A 14,290-nucleotide genomic window follows, 5' to 3' on the forward strand; every position below is an offset into this window, starting at 1 on the left:
TATGGACATACTGGGGTAAACAATCAAAATTCACTTAACCGGGTGGTTTTAAATTTTACTCTAACGCCAGAAGAAATAAGAAGTGCACAAAAGCGTCTTGAGTAATCTACGTAGCTAGCCGTAACTAAAAACATTTTTTTCAATTAGTGGTCATATAATTGAAACAATTGAAAAAGTTATTAATTTTGCTTCTAATATTGCATTTTAAAATAATTTACATTTTACCGTAACAAACGAGGTTGTGTTTACTTAACGTGTATCCGAGGCCAAACCAACACGCACTTACAGACGTGTTATTACTCGTGGTTTCAGAATGTACAACAAAATACAGTTTTAGAAAATAGACACAACTTCTGCGTAATGTTATCGTATATTTTCTGATAGTGATTCAGTGAATTAGTTAAGAAAATATACAAGTCTGGATATAATACATACAAAAGGTGGAGAAAACCAATATGTTCTGAACTTGAATAGATCGATTTAACGAGTAAATAAGTATCCCGAATCGGACAGGTTTGGCGGACTGGACTGGGATGGCGGTATCCCCAAAATTTTTCTTAATTCTGACCTACAATAATTATTAGCTTGCGATAAAATTGAACTAATACTCCAGTTTGTATTTGTGAACGCAGAAATGTTTGAATAAAGTCTTAATGAAGCATATTTTTAACACAAAATGTATATGTATACGTTATTTGAAAATATACAATTTGAAACTATATGCGAGCACTCCCAAACATTGCGGGATGTTTTTGTGTCCATTCAATATATAAATTGGGGCTTTTTCTATCAAGTTATTTAAATCATGTTGCTTTTAAAACATTTGCCACTCTGAATATGGCAACCCGTCCAGATGACAAATGTCCTGGTGGAATGATACTGATGTCTTGAAGGGCGTTGATGTTGGACGCGACTTGCGTCGACACGCTAACTCCTTTTCATGTCAAGCTACTTCAGTTGGTGCTAGGACTGCTGCATCGAGCGCCGAAGATAGCGAACGTCGCCAAAATGGCGCTCTAAGTTAATCTTACATCTTTGAGCCTTTTGGTGTCGAGATGCTTAGCCCGAGGGATCCAGAGGCGCGGAGAATGTACAAAGTACTATCTTCCTGCCTCAATAGTGGATACTGGAAACCCAAGCGCTGGCAGCTATTTCGGTCAACAGATCAGCCTAGGCTATCCAACGTGGAAATGCTGTCAGTATTCTTGGTACTCTTGTTTGTTCTGATTGTTTTAACTTCATGTAATCATATGAAATATTGTAAATAGTTGTAGCATTGTTTTGTTTTTAAGCAATAATATGTTTCTTTAATTTTTGTGAATAATAATGTCAAAAATTATGAAAATAACCATACCTGTCAAAATACCACATACTGAGAATTAAAAAAAATTGATGACAGTTTTAAGTTAAGCCCTAAAATAATATTTACCCCTTAATCTAAGCAGCAGTCCATAAAATATGAACTCACTCGCACACGATAAATATAATAAAGTGGACATATATTAATACAAATCATATTATTGATGTTCAATTTAATTCAGACGTACACTTAGTAATCAGGTCATTGAAGGCTATATATGAGTCACGTGACCCTACTATACCGATAATAGGGTCACGTGACTCATATTTAAGTGTAACAGCCAATTTACTCATTGGGATGCAATAATACTCAAAGTAAACCATAAAACATTAATGACTATGACAACCTGAACGTTATGAATCATACACAAATACTTATCCGTGAGTTATCGTATATTACGTATACCATCATAATCATAACTTGTAAAAAAAAACGAAGTTAGTTAAGAAACTTAGTTTTTCTACCGTAAAATGTTGTGAGGTCCGTGTAATACCAAGTCGGTCAACTTATTTAGTCCCTACATAAGGGTCCTTCTGTCTCCATATTCCATATAATATTAAAAATATTTTTGTTACAGGATTCTTGATTTCATGTTATTGGGGGTCGAAAATGGCCTGAACTGCTTCGAGAAAGATATTACGGCCGTGCTGCTTGTTTTTGTTGGACTTGGCAAAGGCACGGCCGTGCCCTCAGAATATGAAGTTATATTAACCAACATACATGTATACATCACTAGTTAATAGTGAAGAATCGTACAGTTAGTTATTCTTGTACTAAAAAATAACATAATTTAAAAAAAAATACATAAAATAAAACTCAAAAATTCTGCCTTTATTTTATGGATGTATTCATAAATGATAATGTATCCAATGTAGGAATCTTACCGGTAGCGAGACGACGAACGCTATTTCTTGAAAAAAATTGTGAATTGAACAAAATTTGTCAATTATTGGCTATTTTTGTGGGATAATTAAACTAGCTACGGGGCCCTTAAAACTAAATACAATAAACCTTGGACATTGCTGCTTCACGGCAGAAAAAAGAGCCGCTGTGGTGCCCACTTAGACGGAATTCTGTGCAAAGAAACCTTCCACTGTTGCTAGTAGCGCGACTTATTAAAATTTTAAAACTATTATTTATTAATAACTGTTTTATAACTTATTGACTTTGCTTTGCAAGAACAAGCACTAAATTGGCAAAAATTCACAGCAATTTGACGAAATATGGCAAGGCATTGAATAGGAATAAATAATTTTTTATGTTAGTATAATTGTGCTAATGAACTATTTACATTATTGGCTCTACATACCTTTGACTTGATTGGTGTAAATCTTGGCACATTATAATAAACTGTCTCATTCAGTGACTCTTGACTAGAACTAATACTCAATTGATCTACAACTTCTTCTTTTAAAACACCGCTGAAAAAAAAATTGCTGCTGTTTTATGTACTCCATCTTTTTAATAGAATACGGTGACTAACTGATCTGAACAAAAGTGGTCACTGCTGAACATGATCTCTTACGATATAAGGCCTTGTCCACACACAAAGAGTAACGGCGAGCTAAAGATTACCGAACAGTCTCCCATCTCTCATTCGCTTTGGGTAAATTTAAAAACCATAGAATATACTAAGGTGTATAGACGACCTTACAGCCGGCTAATGTGTAACCCATTTTGTTTTGTCAATATGTGTGTTAGCTAGTATATTACTAAGGAGCTATAATTACAATATGTTCACTTTCCTTCTTTACCTCGTTGTATCTCCGTAATCTTGCACGGTTTATTTGTTTATGCGCTAGTATATTGTAAGTCTACGGTAAAACATATTCGTTAGATTTCTTTGGCCTTCATTCAGTTTATGTGGACCCAGCATTAGATACCTAAATTAAAAAGATGTACGAGAATATATACAACCCCATGTTGAGAAGAGCCCCAGGATATCTCTTGCCATTCACATCAACCTTCTAAACTCTATTACATATTTAAATATAAAGTTCGGAGATATTAGTTCAGTTCCTTTTATTCCAGAGTGTTTTAGTTTGGTTACCAGTCACAGGACGTTTATAAATTAATTATGTACTTAAATTTTATATCTTTGGTTTTAATTTTATATATCTGCGCTTAACAAGGTAAATGTAAATTGTTGAGGTAACTGACCGGAAAAATAACATATTTTATGATAATATACGCAATATTTTGTATACATTTCTTAATATTTATAACACCATATAATAACTCACTACCCCATGAAAAAGCCAAAGATTTAGTAATTTTATTTAATCTTGACACATCATTTATGTTTTACATAAATAAGTTTCTCACCTCAACGGATGTATGATCAGGAGTACCAGGAACAGAAGGTACAACTGATGAGTGTACCAAAAGACATTGTACACTCTCCGTCGAACTATCCTGAGTGACGTCACGCCCATGCATAACACAATCAGCAACATGAACAGACCCGACATGCCTGCTACTGTCATCAACAGACATACAGGGTTCTGAAATGATCACACTGAGTTAGAACATGACATCAACACGTTGTTGAACAAATGAAAAAACTGTGACCTTGTTTCGATTACATCGAAATGGTATATCGGGATGAAAACCCGTATTTTTGAACCCATTTCGTAATACGAGAAGACCGATAGTGTTGACGATTACGTAGTAGACATTGTGGGTACATTTTGTGTACCCGAGAATGTCAATAGCGATATAACCGCTATAGTCCTACCTTGCTCATCGTCACAGCTGGAACACCTCGCGCCCCACGCTAGTCTACCCGTGGACTATGAGCGCAAATTTGTAGTGCTAGACGGGACGAGCAATAACCCTGATGAACGACCTCTGATTGGTCCGAGCCTAGTCGTTAACAACATCGATCGTGAGTTTAGCCGTTATAAATAGATTTAGCTAATAATATCTCACTTAAGTTTTAATAATTTGATTTAGTCATGAAGAAAGGCCTTCTTATACCAATATATTTGCAATGCAAACTATTTATTCAACCAACTGAGGTGAGTAGGCACGGGTAGATAACTGAATCCTAATAAGTATTAATATTATATTAATCCTAAAAATAATCATTAGTCGGGGTTCCTAATGTTGCCTTTTATAAAGCGTAAATGGTAAATGAGGGGGGCCTTAGTGTCTGTAAAAGAACAACAGTTATAGTTAATTTGAAACATTATTTACTTATCGAGCATAATATCATTAAAATTAAAAATAACATCTCAAAGTCGAAGCTCGATTATACTGCGTGGAGCTAAATATATCTCATTAAAAAAGCAATTACGGATGTCTTTTCAAAGTAAAGGTAAACGCACATTTTCCAACTGTCTTCCACGCCTCTGGCCAAAGGTTATGCTCTCATTTTAATCACCTTGAAGTACCACCAACGCAGAGCTCAAGTGTGTTTGTTCATCTTCCATTCAGTTTACTGTCGCGACAATTATTTGCTAGCCCTCAGGCTTCACGCTTAATGGAGCAAACCAAGATATAATATCGTATTTGATTTACTTCTGACATTAATTGACGTTTGGGGAAATTATTTTAAACAAAACCTCCACTCACTTCCTCTTTTGAAACAAAATACGTTTATGCATATGTTCATCAAATAATGCTCTACAACCACTTTCACATTTATAATTAATTGTAATTGTGAGTAAATTAGGAAGCCTAATCTTATACAAAATGACAGATGTATAAAAAAAATATCATACATATTTAGCCAGGCAGTGAAAGGCCAAGGACAAGTAATAGAACTCAAATCAAGAAGAGGATAATTGTCATGGAGAAGGAGGACACGGAAGCGGCATTTGACAGGAAATTGAAAAAGACAGCGCCGACAAGAGCTTGCCCTGCAATAAGAAGAACATCTATAAGTTAGTGTACTGTGTGACGTAAATGAATATTGTGATTGGTTTGTGCTTCACACAAGAGACTAAAATCAATCATTTTATGTAAGAGAGGACGAACAAGCATACCTGATGGTAAGTCATCACTGCGGCCTGTACTAATAGGCCTGAATAACAAGAGCTTTAAAAAACGTCGAATATCGTATATTTTTCGTATCGTAATTTGAAAACCGAACACACTCTGGTACGTGGCGGGCGAGCTCCGCGGCTCCGTGGTGATGGTAGCAGTTCAACTTATTGCGTCAACGAGTCTTTAGAAAATTAGTTTTATAACGGAACGACAGTAGAAAGAGGGTGGATAAGTGTACCAGTAACTACTACAGCTAACAACTCGTTAATGACGTCAGCCGCCCAGTGATCATGACGCGTGCAACTATATAGATAGATCTCGAAGAGTTTACCTCGTTTTTGTATCGAGCCAAATTAATCTCAGTCCACTGCTCATCGTAATGTCGGGAGAAATTCCATAAATTGATAAAATGCGAAATGGAATGAGTAACTGAAACAAAAATGAATCTAATAAAAAAGTGTAATTTTATACCTACCTTATGTAGCACGTAAGAAGTTGTACTGAAAAATACATTAAAAAATATTTTTCGTCTTATATTACTTTTGTAGAAAGAACAATATTGTAATAAAGAAGGTATTAAATACAACCAATGAAAATATTATGATACTGAATAATTCAGTTAAATAAAATGTAATTATTTTATACATATTGATTTTTATTTAATTCTCGTCCAATGGTTGTTGTACATATGAGTTACAAGACACATGTTCTAGTTGACCAGCTAACGTCAGGATGTAGAATTTGCGTGACTATACGAGATACAAGGATCTATTGTTACTGAACTGTTACTGTAACCGACTTTGATTGACAAGTCGTAGAGAGTCAGCCACGTTTGGAATTAGCTCCGTAGTATGTTGTTTATGAAACCACTTGACAAATCAATATATTAGGTCCTTACATATGAAATTGGCGTTTTGTATGGGAGGAACAAAAAGTCGAATATTTTTAAATATAATATATTTAATTAATCAAAGTATGAACCATTGTTTTCTATGCAATTTTGCCATTTCATAGGTAGTTCATCGATCCCTTTACTGAAAAAACCAGTCGGACGGGAATCAATAAAATCTGTGAAGGCGATTTGGACTGCCCCATCAGAGTTAAATTTTTTCCCTTGCAAGAAGTTGTCCAAATTTCGAAAAAAATGGTAATCTGTTGGAGCAAGGTCCGGGGAGTACGGAGGATGTCTTAGACATTAGACATAGTCTGTTGTGCAGTGTGTGGTCTAGCGTTGTCGTGAAGTAGCAGTGGCGTGGAGCGATTGACCAGCCTAGGTTGTTTAGCCGCCAGCTTTTCCATCATGGCTTGCAATTGCTGACAATAGACATCAGCCTTAATAGTCTGGCCAGATTTGAGAAAACTGCAATGAACAATACCGGCACTAGTCCACCAAACGCTTACAAGTAACTTTTTTGGGGTTAATTTTTGCTTGGGGCAGGATTTGGCTGGCTGGCCAGGATCCAACCATTGCGCTGAGCACTTCCGATTATCGTAAAGAATCCATTTTTCATCACAGGTAATGATTCGGTTTAAAATACCTTCATTATTGTGCCGGTTCAGTAATGTAACGCAGCAGTCGACGCGCGTTTGCCGGTTTGCTTCAGTCAATTCGTGAGGTACCCACCTTTCAAGCTTTTTAATCTTCCCAATTTGCTTCAAGTGAATTAAAACAGTTTTATCACTAACACCGCAGCCTGCAGCTAACTCGGACGTGGTTTGGATGGATCCGCTTCCACAATAGCCTTCAATACTTCATTATCAACTTGGGTCTCAGGCCTTCCACGGGGCTTGTTCTGCAGGTCGAAATTTCCAGAACGAAAACGTTGGAACCAAAAACGAAATGTGTTTTCTTTTGCAACATGACCGCCATACACATCATTCACCCTTCGAGTCGTTTCCGCACCACGGCGGAACTCGAACTCGTAAATAATGCGATACTTTAAGTTTTCCATTTTGTAAAATGAGTGACGCAAACAGAAAAAAACAGAAGAAAAAACAAATGAATGACGGTCATCGAAGCACAAATACATGAGTAAATAGCTGTACAAATGAATTTGGAATTCCTTACCAAAGAGGAGAACATCGTGATTAAAGTGGCCAGTACGAAATACGCCAATTTCATATGTAAGGACCTAATATTATTGTCAAACTTGATCACAGGTAAACAAAAACCGTGCGATGTCATACAATAGTGTAATTCCTGAATATCATTCATATATAACAACGTGTTCCACCTGATCGATATTAGTAGGTTAACTATGTTAAGACAGTTTACCAGTGGGAGGAGGAGGAAAATCGGTTTAATGTTGGTAGCAAAGATGATTGAAAAATTCCTAGTGTGTTATTGATTTTTGTAATAATTCACAAGACTTGATATCATTAAAAGAAAAATAATTCATGATTGGATTTTGGAGCGACTTAAATTGGAAGCATCTATATCGTTTATGAGGGAATTAAATTATTAGATGATTTAATGGATATAAAAAAGGCGTCCGAAGATCATTTGACGAATTTATTTAGTTATTTATTAGCATCGCCAACACAATGGTCACTAACTAATTACAGTAGATATTTTTAAAAAGTCTAAATTTTAATTGTAGCAATAGCAATATCCAAAGTTTATACCGAAACACAGAAAACTTATCATTTAAAAAGGCCTTTACTTTGATCCACTTTAGGAAGGCGTACAATTCTATTAAGAGTACGAAAGTGACCTAGGTTAGACTTTGCAGTATTTGTTAAAAATGTAAAAAAGAATTTAAATTAATACAGTCCATTTGATTTTATTTTGTTGAGTTTTTCTTATATAACCAACACTTTTAATATAATCAAATGCTAAATGAATGATTATACTTAGTAGTTAGGGTTTCAATATAATAAAATAATTTAAACGTCTGTTCGACGGTTCAAATCGGAAACGATTTAGCAGTTGATCAACTAAAATCGCTCCGTTGTTACTTTACCAACAATTCTACTTACTCCCTTCCCTGCTGTTAAGTTAAGAACTAAATTGCCGCCATTTTTCCCTGAGTCCTTTTACTTTTCGTGTTAAGTTTCTAAGCCTCACTTAATTCACAAACGGGGTTGTTACGTCGTTAGGTTGTCTGAAGTACTTAATGGTATAACAGTGCAGTGAGTAGATGCATAAAAGTTTTAGGGCACTTTGGGGAGTTTCGGTTCTAATTCTTTTTCTCTTTAATTGGGACGAGTGGACGTCTAGACTGTCAAACGAAAGTTTGCGATTTATTTTATTTTATTTCATGACATAGAATGATTCTGAATAATAACTAGAGCTAACTTAAACCACAGAGTCGGGACAGATACTTGCTAGAACTAATTAAGATCGAATTTGGAAAGATACTAAGAACTATATATACAGATCTACTAATTTTATATCATGTAAACATCAAACTCAAGGCCAGTGAACATAAATTTAGACAATAATAATTAAATTGAACATAATTTTATTCATATATCTTAATCGCAGGAAAATACCGAAGTCATTACTCATTACCGAAAATAACTGGTTGCAACTGCATTATATACGATACGCCTTAAATGTTTTGAGCAACTGATGCTAATATGCATGGTTCGCAACATGATGATTGAGCCGTCTACCTGGACGTAACGTCATTACTAAGATAGATGCGATATGGGCTGCAGCGCTGGCAACAAAGAATCCGAACTGCAAAGTTCAATAGCTGAAATACAACCACGGTTCCAGATTCAATGACCTCTCTCGTGCAAAATCTAAGCCCAAATCGGCAAGTCCCTGCCATTGTACTCTGAACGATGGTGGAAGGACATCGCCGACCATCCCTTGTTGCCAAGCTCTTGCTGGAAGTACAACTTAGACAGAAAACTGTTCAGCAAGCTCTGACCTGCTGAAACCGAATGGGCTGAGTTGAGCGGGAGGAATGCCATCAGGTCATGCCAACAATATTTATTGTGCCCCTGAATTGATGCTAAAGGCCTACTTGTGCTGGATTTTTCTTTGTAGTTCTTTTCCCAGTAGACATTAAGATTTACCATGAACTGCCATAGGTGAACTCATTAGATATATGGTGGCACTTTGTGTCCTACGGATAAAATAAATATCTTTAAATCTTTGAATGTTGATGCTAACGCGTCAGCCCTTGGCCATCCGATCCCATCATAAGGTAAAAGCTGGATTCCGGCTAACTAAAAAATTCTAACAGCAAAGTTTTGGACTTTGGGTATTAGAATCGGACTAAGTTCCAATTGAGTAAAAGTAGAACAGATTATTGTATGCTCCAGCGCCTTAGTCACGCAAAGCTGAATTAATATTACTGCTCTACGACGTTATATTATCAAAATCAGTTGGACAGTTCATCTGTGAAAGAGTAACAAACAGACATATTTTCACAGTTACAAATATTTTCAGATTATTGTTCTTTTAGCTTCTAGCAAACTTTAGTATGGGGTATGTTTAAATATCAATGCTTAAGAAAAATAATATAAATAGTATTAAATATTTGTCGTCTCTAGTGTCACTTAGAAGCCTCGCATGTGTAAGTATGTAACATAATTGCGACCGAACTACTTCTTAGCACCAATTCATGGGGAACAAAAAAGCATTTTGCGTGTAATTTTAAGGAAGATACTTTAACACACTCACCTAAAGTGTCCTAGTTCTTGAGGGCTTACTGGCGATGATACATTGTTACTAAGTCCTACGCAGCTCCGTTACTGCTAGCCCATTAAATTATTATTACTATGAAACTTTTTATTTTTTAGTGTTTTTCATATATAACTGTAACTGTTTTCGTAGCTTCCATAATGAAGTGAAAACTTCATTAGCCGCGTTGAGTTCTTTTTGTAGGGGAAAATCTTATGGGTTCGCGTCACCTACATGCCCATGACTGGCGCAGACGATAAATAAATAATTAAAAAAATAAAGATATAAAGTTAGACACTTTTTGAATGTGTGAAATCCCGTGAGTTCACGTCAGCGCAATGCTTATATTATACTATCTATATACAGCTGACATATTATGTAACATTAGTGCTGTGTATTATGTATCTTAAATGTGACATTGAATGGCTTTCGTGAAAAGTTCAATGTGCATTGTTGAAATAGTGTTTTTGTTTAATTAATATAATATTATTGAAGATAAATTGAATATATATTATAATAAATTGAAATCGATAATAATTATAATACTAAAGGTTCTAAATTTTCACTTCCATCAGCAGTCTACAACAATTTTTTTTATGTACCAACCAAACTTAATGGGTTCGTACAAACGTAAAAGAAAAGGCTCCACTTAAATACAGATTTCATTCAATGTTCAATAACACACTGCGATACACTATACAATTATTTTTCTGAATTCATTCGCAAACCGATTTGACTGTCAGTATTTGAGCCATTGTAATTAATTATAGATGTTGTTATCCCATGCACGTTGTGTTTCTCTATACGCTAGTATATTGTAAGTCTATGGTCACGACAGACTTTTTAAAGTGCGCAAATAGATTGTGTACATAAGTCTTATGGCAAATCTCACAGAATTTATTCGTACACGCGGTTACCGAGCACATTTTACGGAGGTGATAATTGTTTTCCAAATGCAAAAATAGCCAATGTTTACTCTAGGAGACGACCACTCCAATGATTATATTATTCTCCCTATGTAACTTAGTATTTACTTTTACTCTTAGATAATTTAAGCGTATTGAAAGAGCCTCTTGCTGCTAGACAACCAATGAAAACAGGCCAGGATTATTACTTTAGTGTGCGTGAAAAGCTACGTATTACACTCACGATTTGTACTATGTCACTTTGTGTTAGTGCACGTACATTGCTCAAAAAGAGGGTCTGTCAACCTAAAAATTTTCGACGTTTTCACAGCTGTCTCAAAATGACATGACATGACACTCTTTAAAATGACAGTCTGTGTAGACATAATTATAAATTATCAGCTTTTACTATTATGACATCGATTGTTTGCATTTATAAATATATCTATATATAAATATTATGACTGTTCATTGTCAGTACATTTATGAAAATTTAATATATGTTCACAAAAATCGTCACCTTTTTGCTCTTAATAGTGATTTTCATTATTATAACACTAGAAATAAGGGATTGCTTGTAACTAATTATAGTAGGCTTCATAAGATACATAATAGCTTTTAGGGTACTTCACACACTTCTAAAATAAAGTCCCAGCCACTGTTCAGGCATTATCTATAAATAAATTTAAATGTTTTATAAAAAAATGGCTCTGTTGTAAATCCTATTACTCCACTGCTGAATATCTAAATGACAGCCTGGGACTAGATTGTGATTATTTCATAGCGATAGAAATGACTGTACAATATTGTATATTTTTATTGAAAAGAGCGCAAAAAAAACAATGCTGGGAGAGTTTCTTGCGCCGCTTCTTCTCTCTCAGAGCGCCATTTGTTTCCAAAGCGGTAGTAGTATAAGAAATGACATCAAAAAGAATTCTAAAGGAATCAATTTTGAGAAAATAAATGCCTTTTATGCCTTTTTATGCCTATACTATTATTATAAAGAGGTGAAGATTGTGAGCTTGTGACCTTGTAGCGGATCATCTCTGGATCTACTGAACCGATTTTACAGATTGTTACGAGTACCATTAGAAAGCCGTATTATATGACAAAGGTATAAATAAAAATATATAATAGGTCTTTACCTATGAAATTGCCATTCTGCAGTACTGGCCATTTCAAATCAAAATAATTTTTGTTTGGCTAAGTACTCAATTTAATTTTATTTTAAAAACATGGAATTCTTTTTCCAAAAGTAGTCATTTGTTTTTTTTTAACGGAATAGGAGGACAAAGGAGCGTACGGGTCACCTGGTGTTAAGTGATCACCACCGCCCACATTCTCTTGCAACACCAGAGGAATCACAAGAGCGTTGCCGGCCTTTAAGGAAGGTGTACGCGCTTTTTTTGAAGGTATCCATGTCGTATCGTCCCGGAAACACCGCACAAGGAAGCTCATTCCACAGCTTTGTAGTATGAGGGAGAAAGCTCCTTGAAAACCGCACTGTGGAGGACCGCCACACATCCAGATGGTGGGGATGATATCCTAACTTGTGGCGTGTCGTGCGAAGGTGGAATTCGGCGGCAGGAATCAGGTTAAACAGCTCTTCGGAACACTCCCCGTGATAAATGCGGTAGAAGACACACAATGAAGCGACGTCTCTACGCAACGCCAAGAGATCCAGCCGTTCACAGAGCACTGAGTCCCCGACAATTCGAGCTGCTCTACGTTGCACGTGGTCAAATGGATCGAGCAGATACTGGGGTGCGCCAGACCAGAGATGACAGCAATACTCCATTTGTGGCCGGACCTGCGCTTTGTAGAGCGCTAGAATGTGGGCTGGCTTGAAGTATTGACGTTCTCTATTGATGACGCCCAGCTTCTTCGAAGCCAATTTGGCTTTGCCCTCCAGATGGCCACGGAATTGGCAATCGCTCGAGATTTCGAGACCCAGTATTCCGATACTAGGCGCGGCTTTAAGAGAAGTGTTCTCGAAGAGCGGTGCAGGTGATACGAAAAAATGGGGTTTTTTTTAGTGGTAAACGCGCAAACTTGAGTCTTCTGGGGGTTAAATTGGACAAGGTTCAATTTACCCCATTTCGCGACCTTCTCGAGAGAGGACTCGATAGAAGACATAAGTTTCTCCTGGCACTGGTCGACGATTTCCCGAGAGAGACCTGCATGGCCCGTGTATACGGCATCACCAGTGCTGTCATCCGCATAGCAATGCATGTTGGAGGTGTCCAAAATATCATTGATATGCAGAAGAAACAGCGTAGGAGATAGCACACAGCCTTGCACACACTCCAGCATTCACGGGCTTCGGGTTCGAGCAATATCCGTCGACAACGACCTGTATGCTACGCCCAGTGAGGAAGCTGGAGGTCCACTTGCACAAGCTCTCGGGAAGCCCAAATGATGGAAGTTTTGAGAAGAGCGCCTTATGCCATACACGATCAAAGGCCATCGCTATATCCAGGCTAACTGCCAGGCCTTCCCCCTTGCTTTCAATAGCCGCCGCCCATCTATGTGTTAGGTATACCAGAAGGTCACCTGCCGACCGTCCATGGCGAAAGCCGTGGTGTCGGTCGTTGATCAACTGGTGACCCTCTAGGTATACTAAAAGCTGGCGGCTAATTATGCTCTCCATGATTATGATAATTATAATGACACTACGTATGGTCCTAGACTACGAGCCCACACCAAAAGTACTATACAGCGAGTGCAAAATGCCTGTGCCCGGTTTTGTTGGAATATTCCACACAGATCTCATGTGAGTCCGTATCTTAGAGAAGCCAATATTCTGAACATGGAAAGTCGCAGACGGCTACACTTCGCTTGTATGATTTTTGGAGTTATAAAGACAAAAACGCCAGCATATCTCTATTCGAAACTTTTATGGGCAAATGAGGGCAGGGTGTTGAATTTTATAACAAGGAACATTGTAAAGGCTAAGCTTTGTCCTCCCAAGCATCACACTGCGGCTTTCAGGGGAAGTTTCAAGTACAATGCCACCAAGTGCTGGAATAATTTACCAGCGCCGCTACGGGGTTTATATACAGTCTCGAATTTTAGAAAAAAATACAAAAAATACTTATTAATGACCAATACCTCCCTACATCTCCTGCCTTGGTGAACACTGTTTAAATTTCATTGTATTATATAAAATAGCTTCTCGTATTTATTATTATTTTTTCTTCCTTATATATTTACACACATACGTTTTTTTATTATTTTTGTTATTCTCATTATTTATTTTTAGTTACATTTTTTTTTTCTTAATCATATTTTTTTTTCTCATAATACTTATTTTAGTGCCACAATTAATTATATTTTTTACTTTAAAAAATATGTCAGTTCAGCTCCAAACTTCACACAATGGGGTCACTGAAAATC

At 36.5% G+C, this 14,290-nt stretch overlaps 1 protein-coding gene across 2 annotated transcripts in view; it reads right to left on the minus strand.

The window, feature by feature from the left end:
* Positions 1-14,290, minus strand: part of LOC126966228 (NADPH oxidase 4-like) — a 37,520-nt gene that overhangs the window by 12,217 nt on the left and 11,013 nt on the right. For both annotated transcript variants that reach the window (XM_050810183.1, XM_050810192.1), the window contains exons 4-6: positions 5,682-5,779; positions 3,686-3,864; positions 2,670-2,781 (exon numbers count right to left, since the gene is read on the minus strand). In XM_050810183.1, coding sequence (XP_050666140.1) covers positions 2,670-2,781; positions 3,686-3,864; positions 5,682-5,779 — 389 coding nt within the window. The remainder of the gene's footprint in view (positions 1-2,669; positions 2,782-3,685; positions 3,865-5,681; positions 5,780-14,290) is intronic.

Source organism: Leptidea sinapis, chromosome 1 (genome assembly GCF_905404315.1).
Source record: "Leptidea sinapis chromosome 1, ilLepSina1.1, whole genome shotgun sequence".
In the NCBI taxonomy this organism is placed as follows: domain Eukaryota; kingdom Metazoa; phylum Arthropoda; class Insecta; order Lepidoptera; family Pieridae; genus Leptidea; species Leptidea sinapis.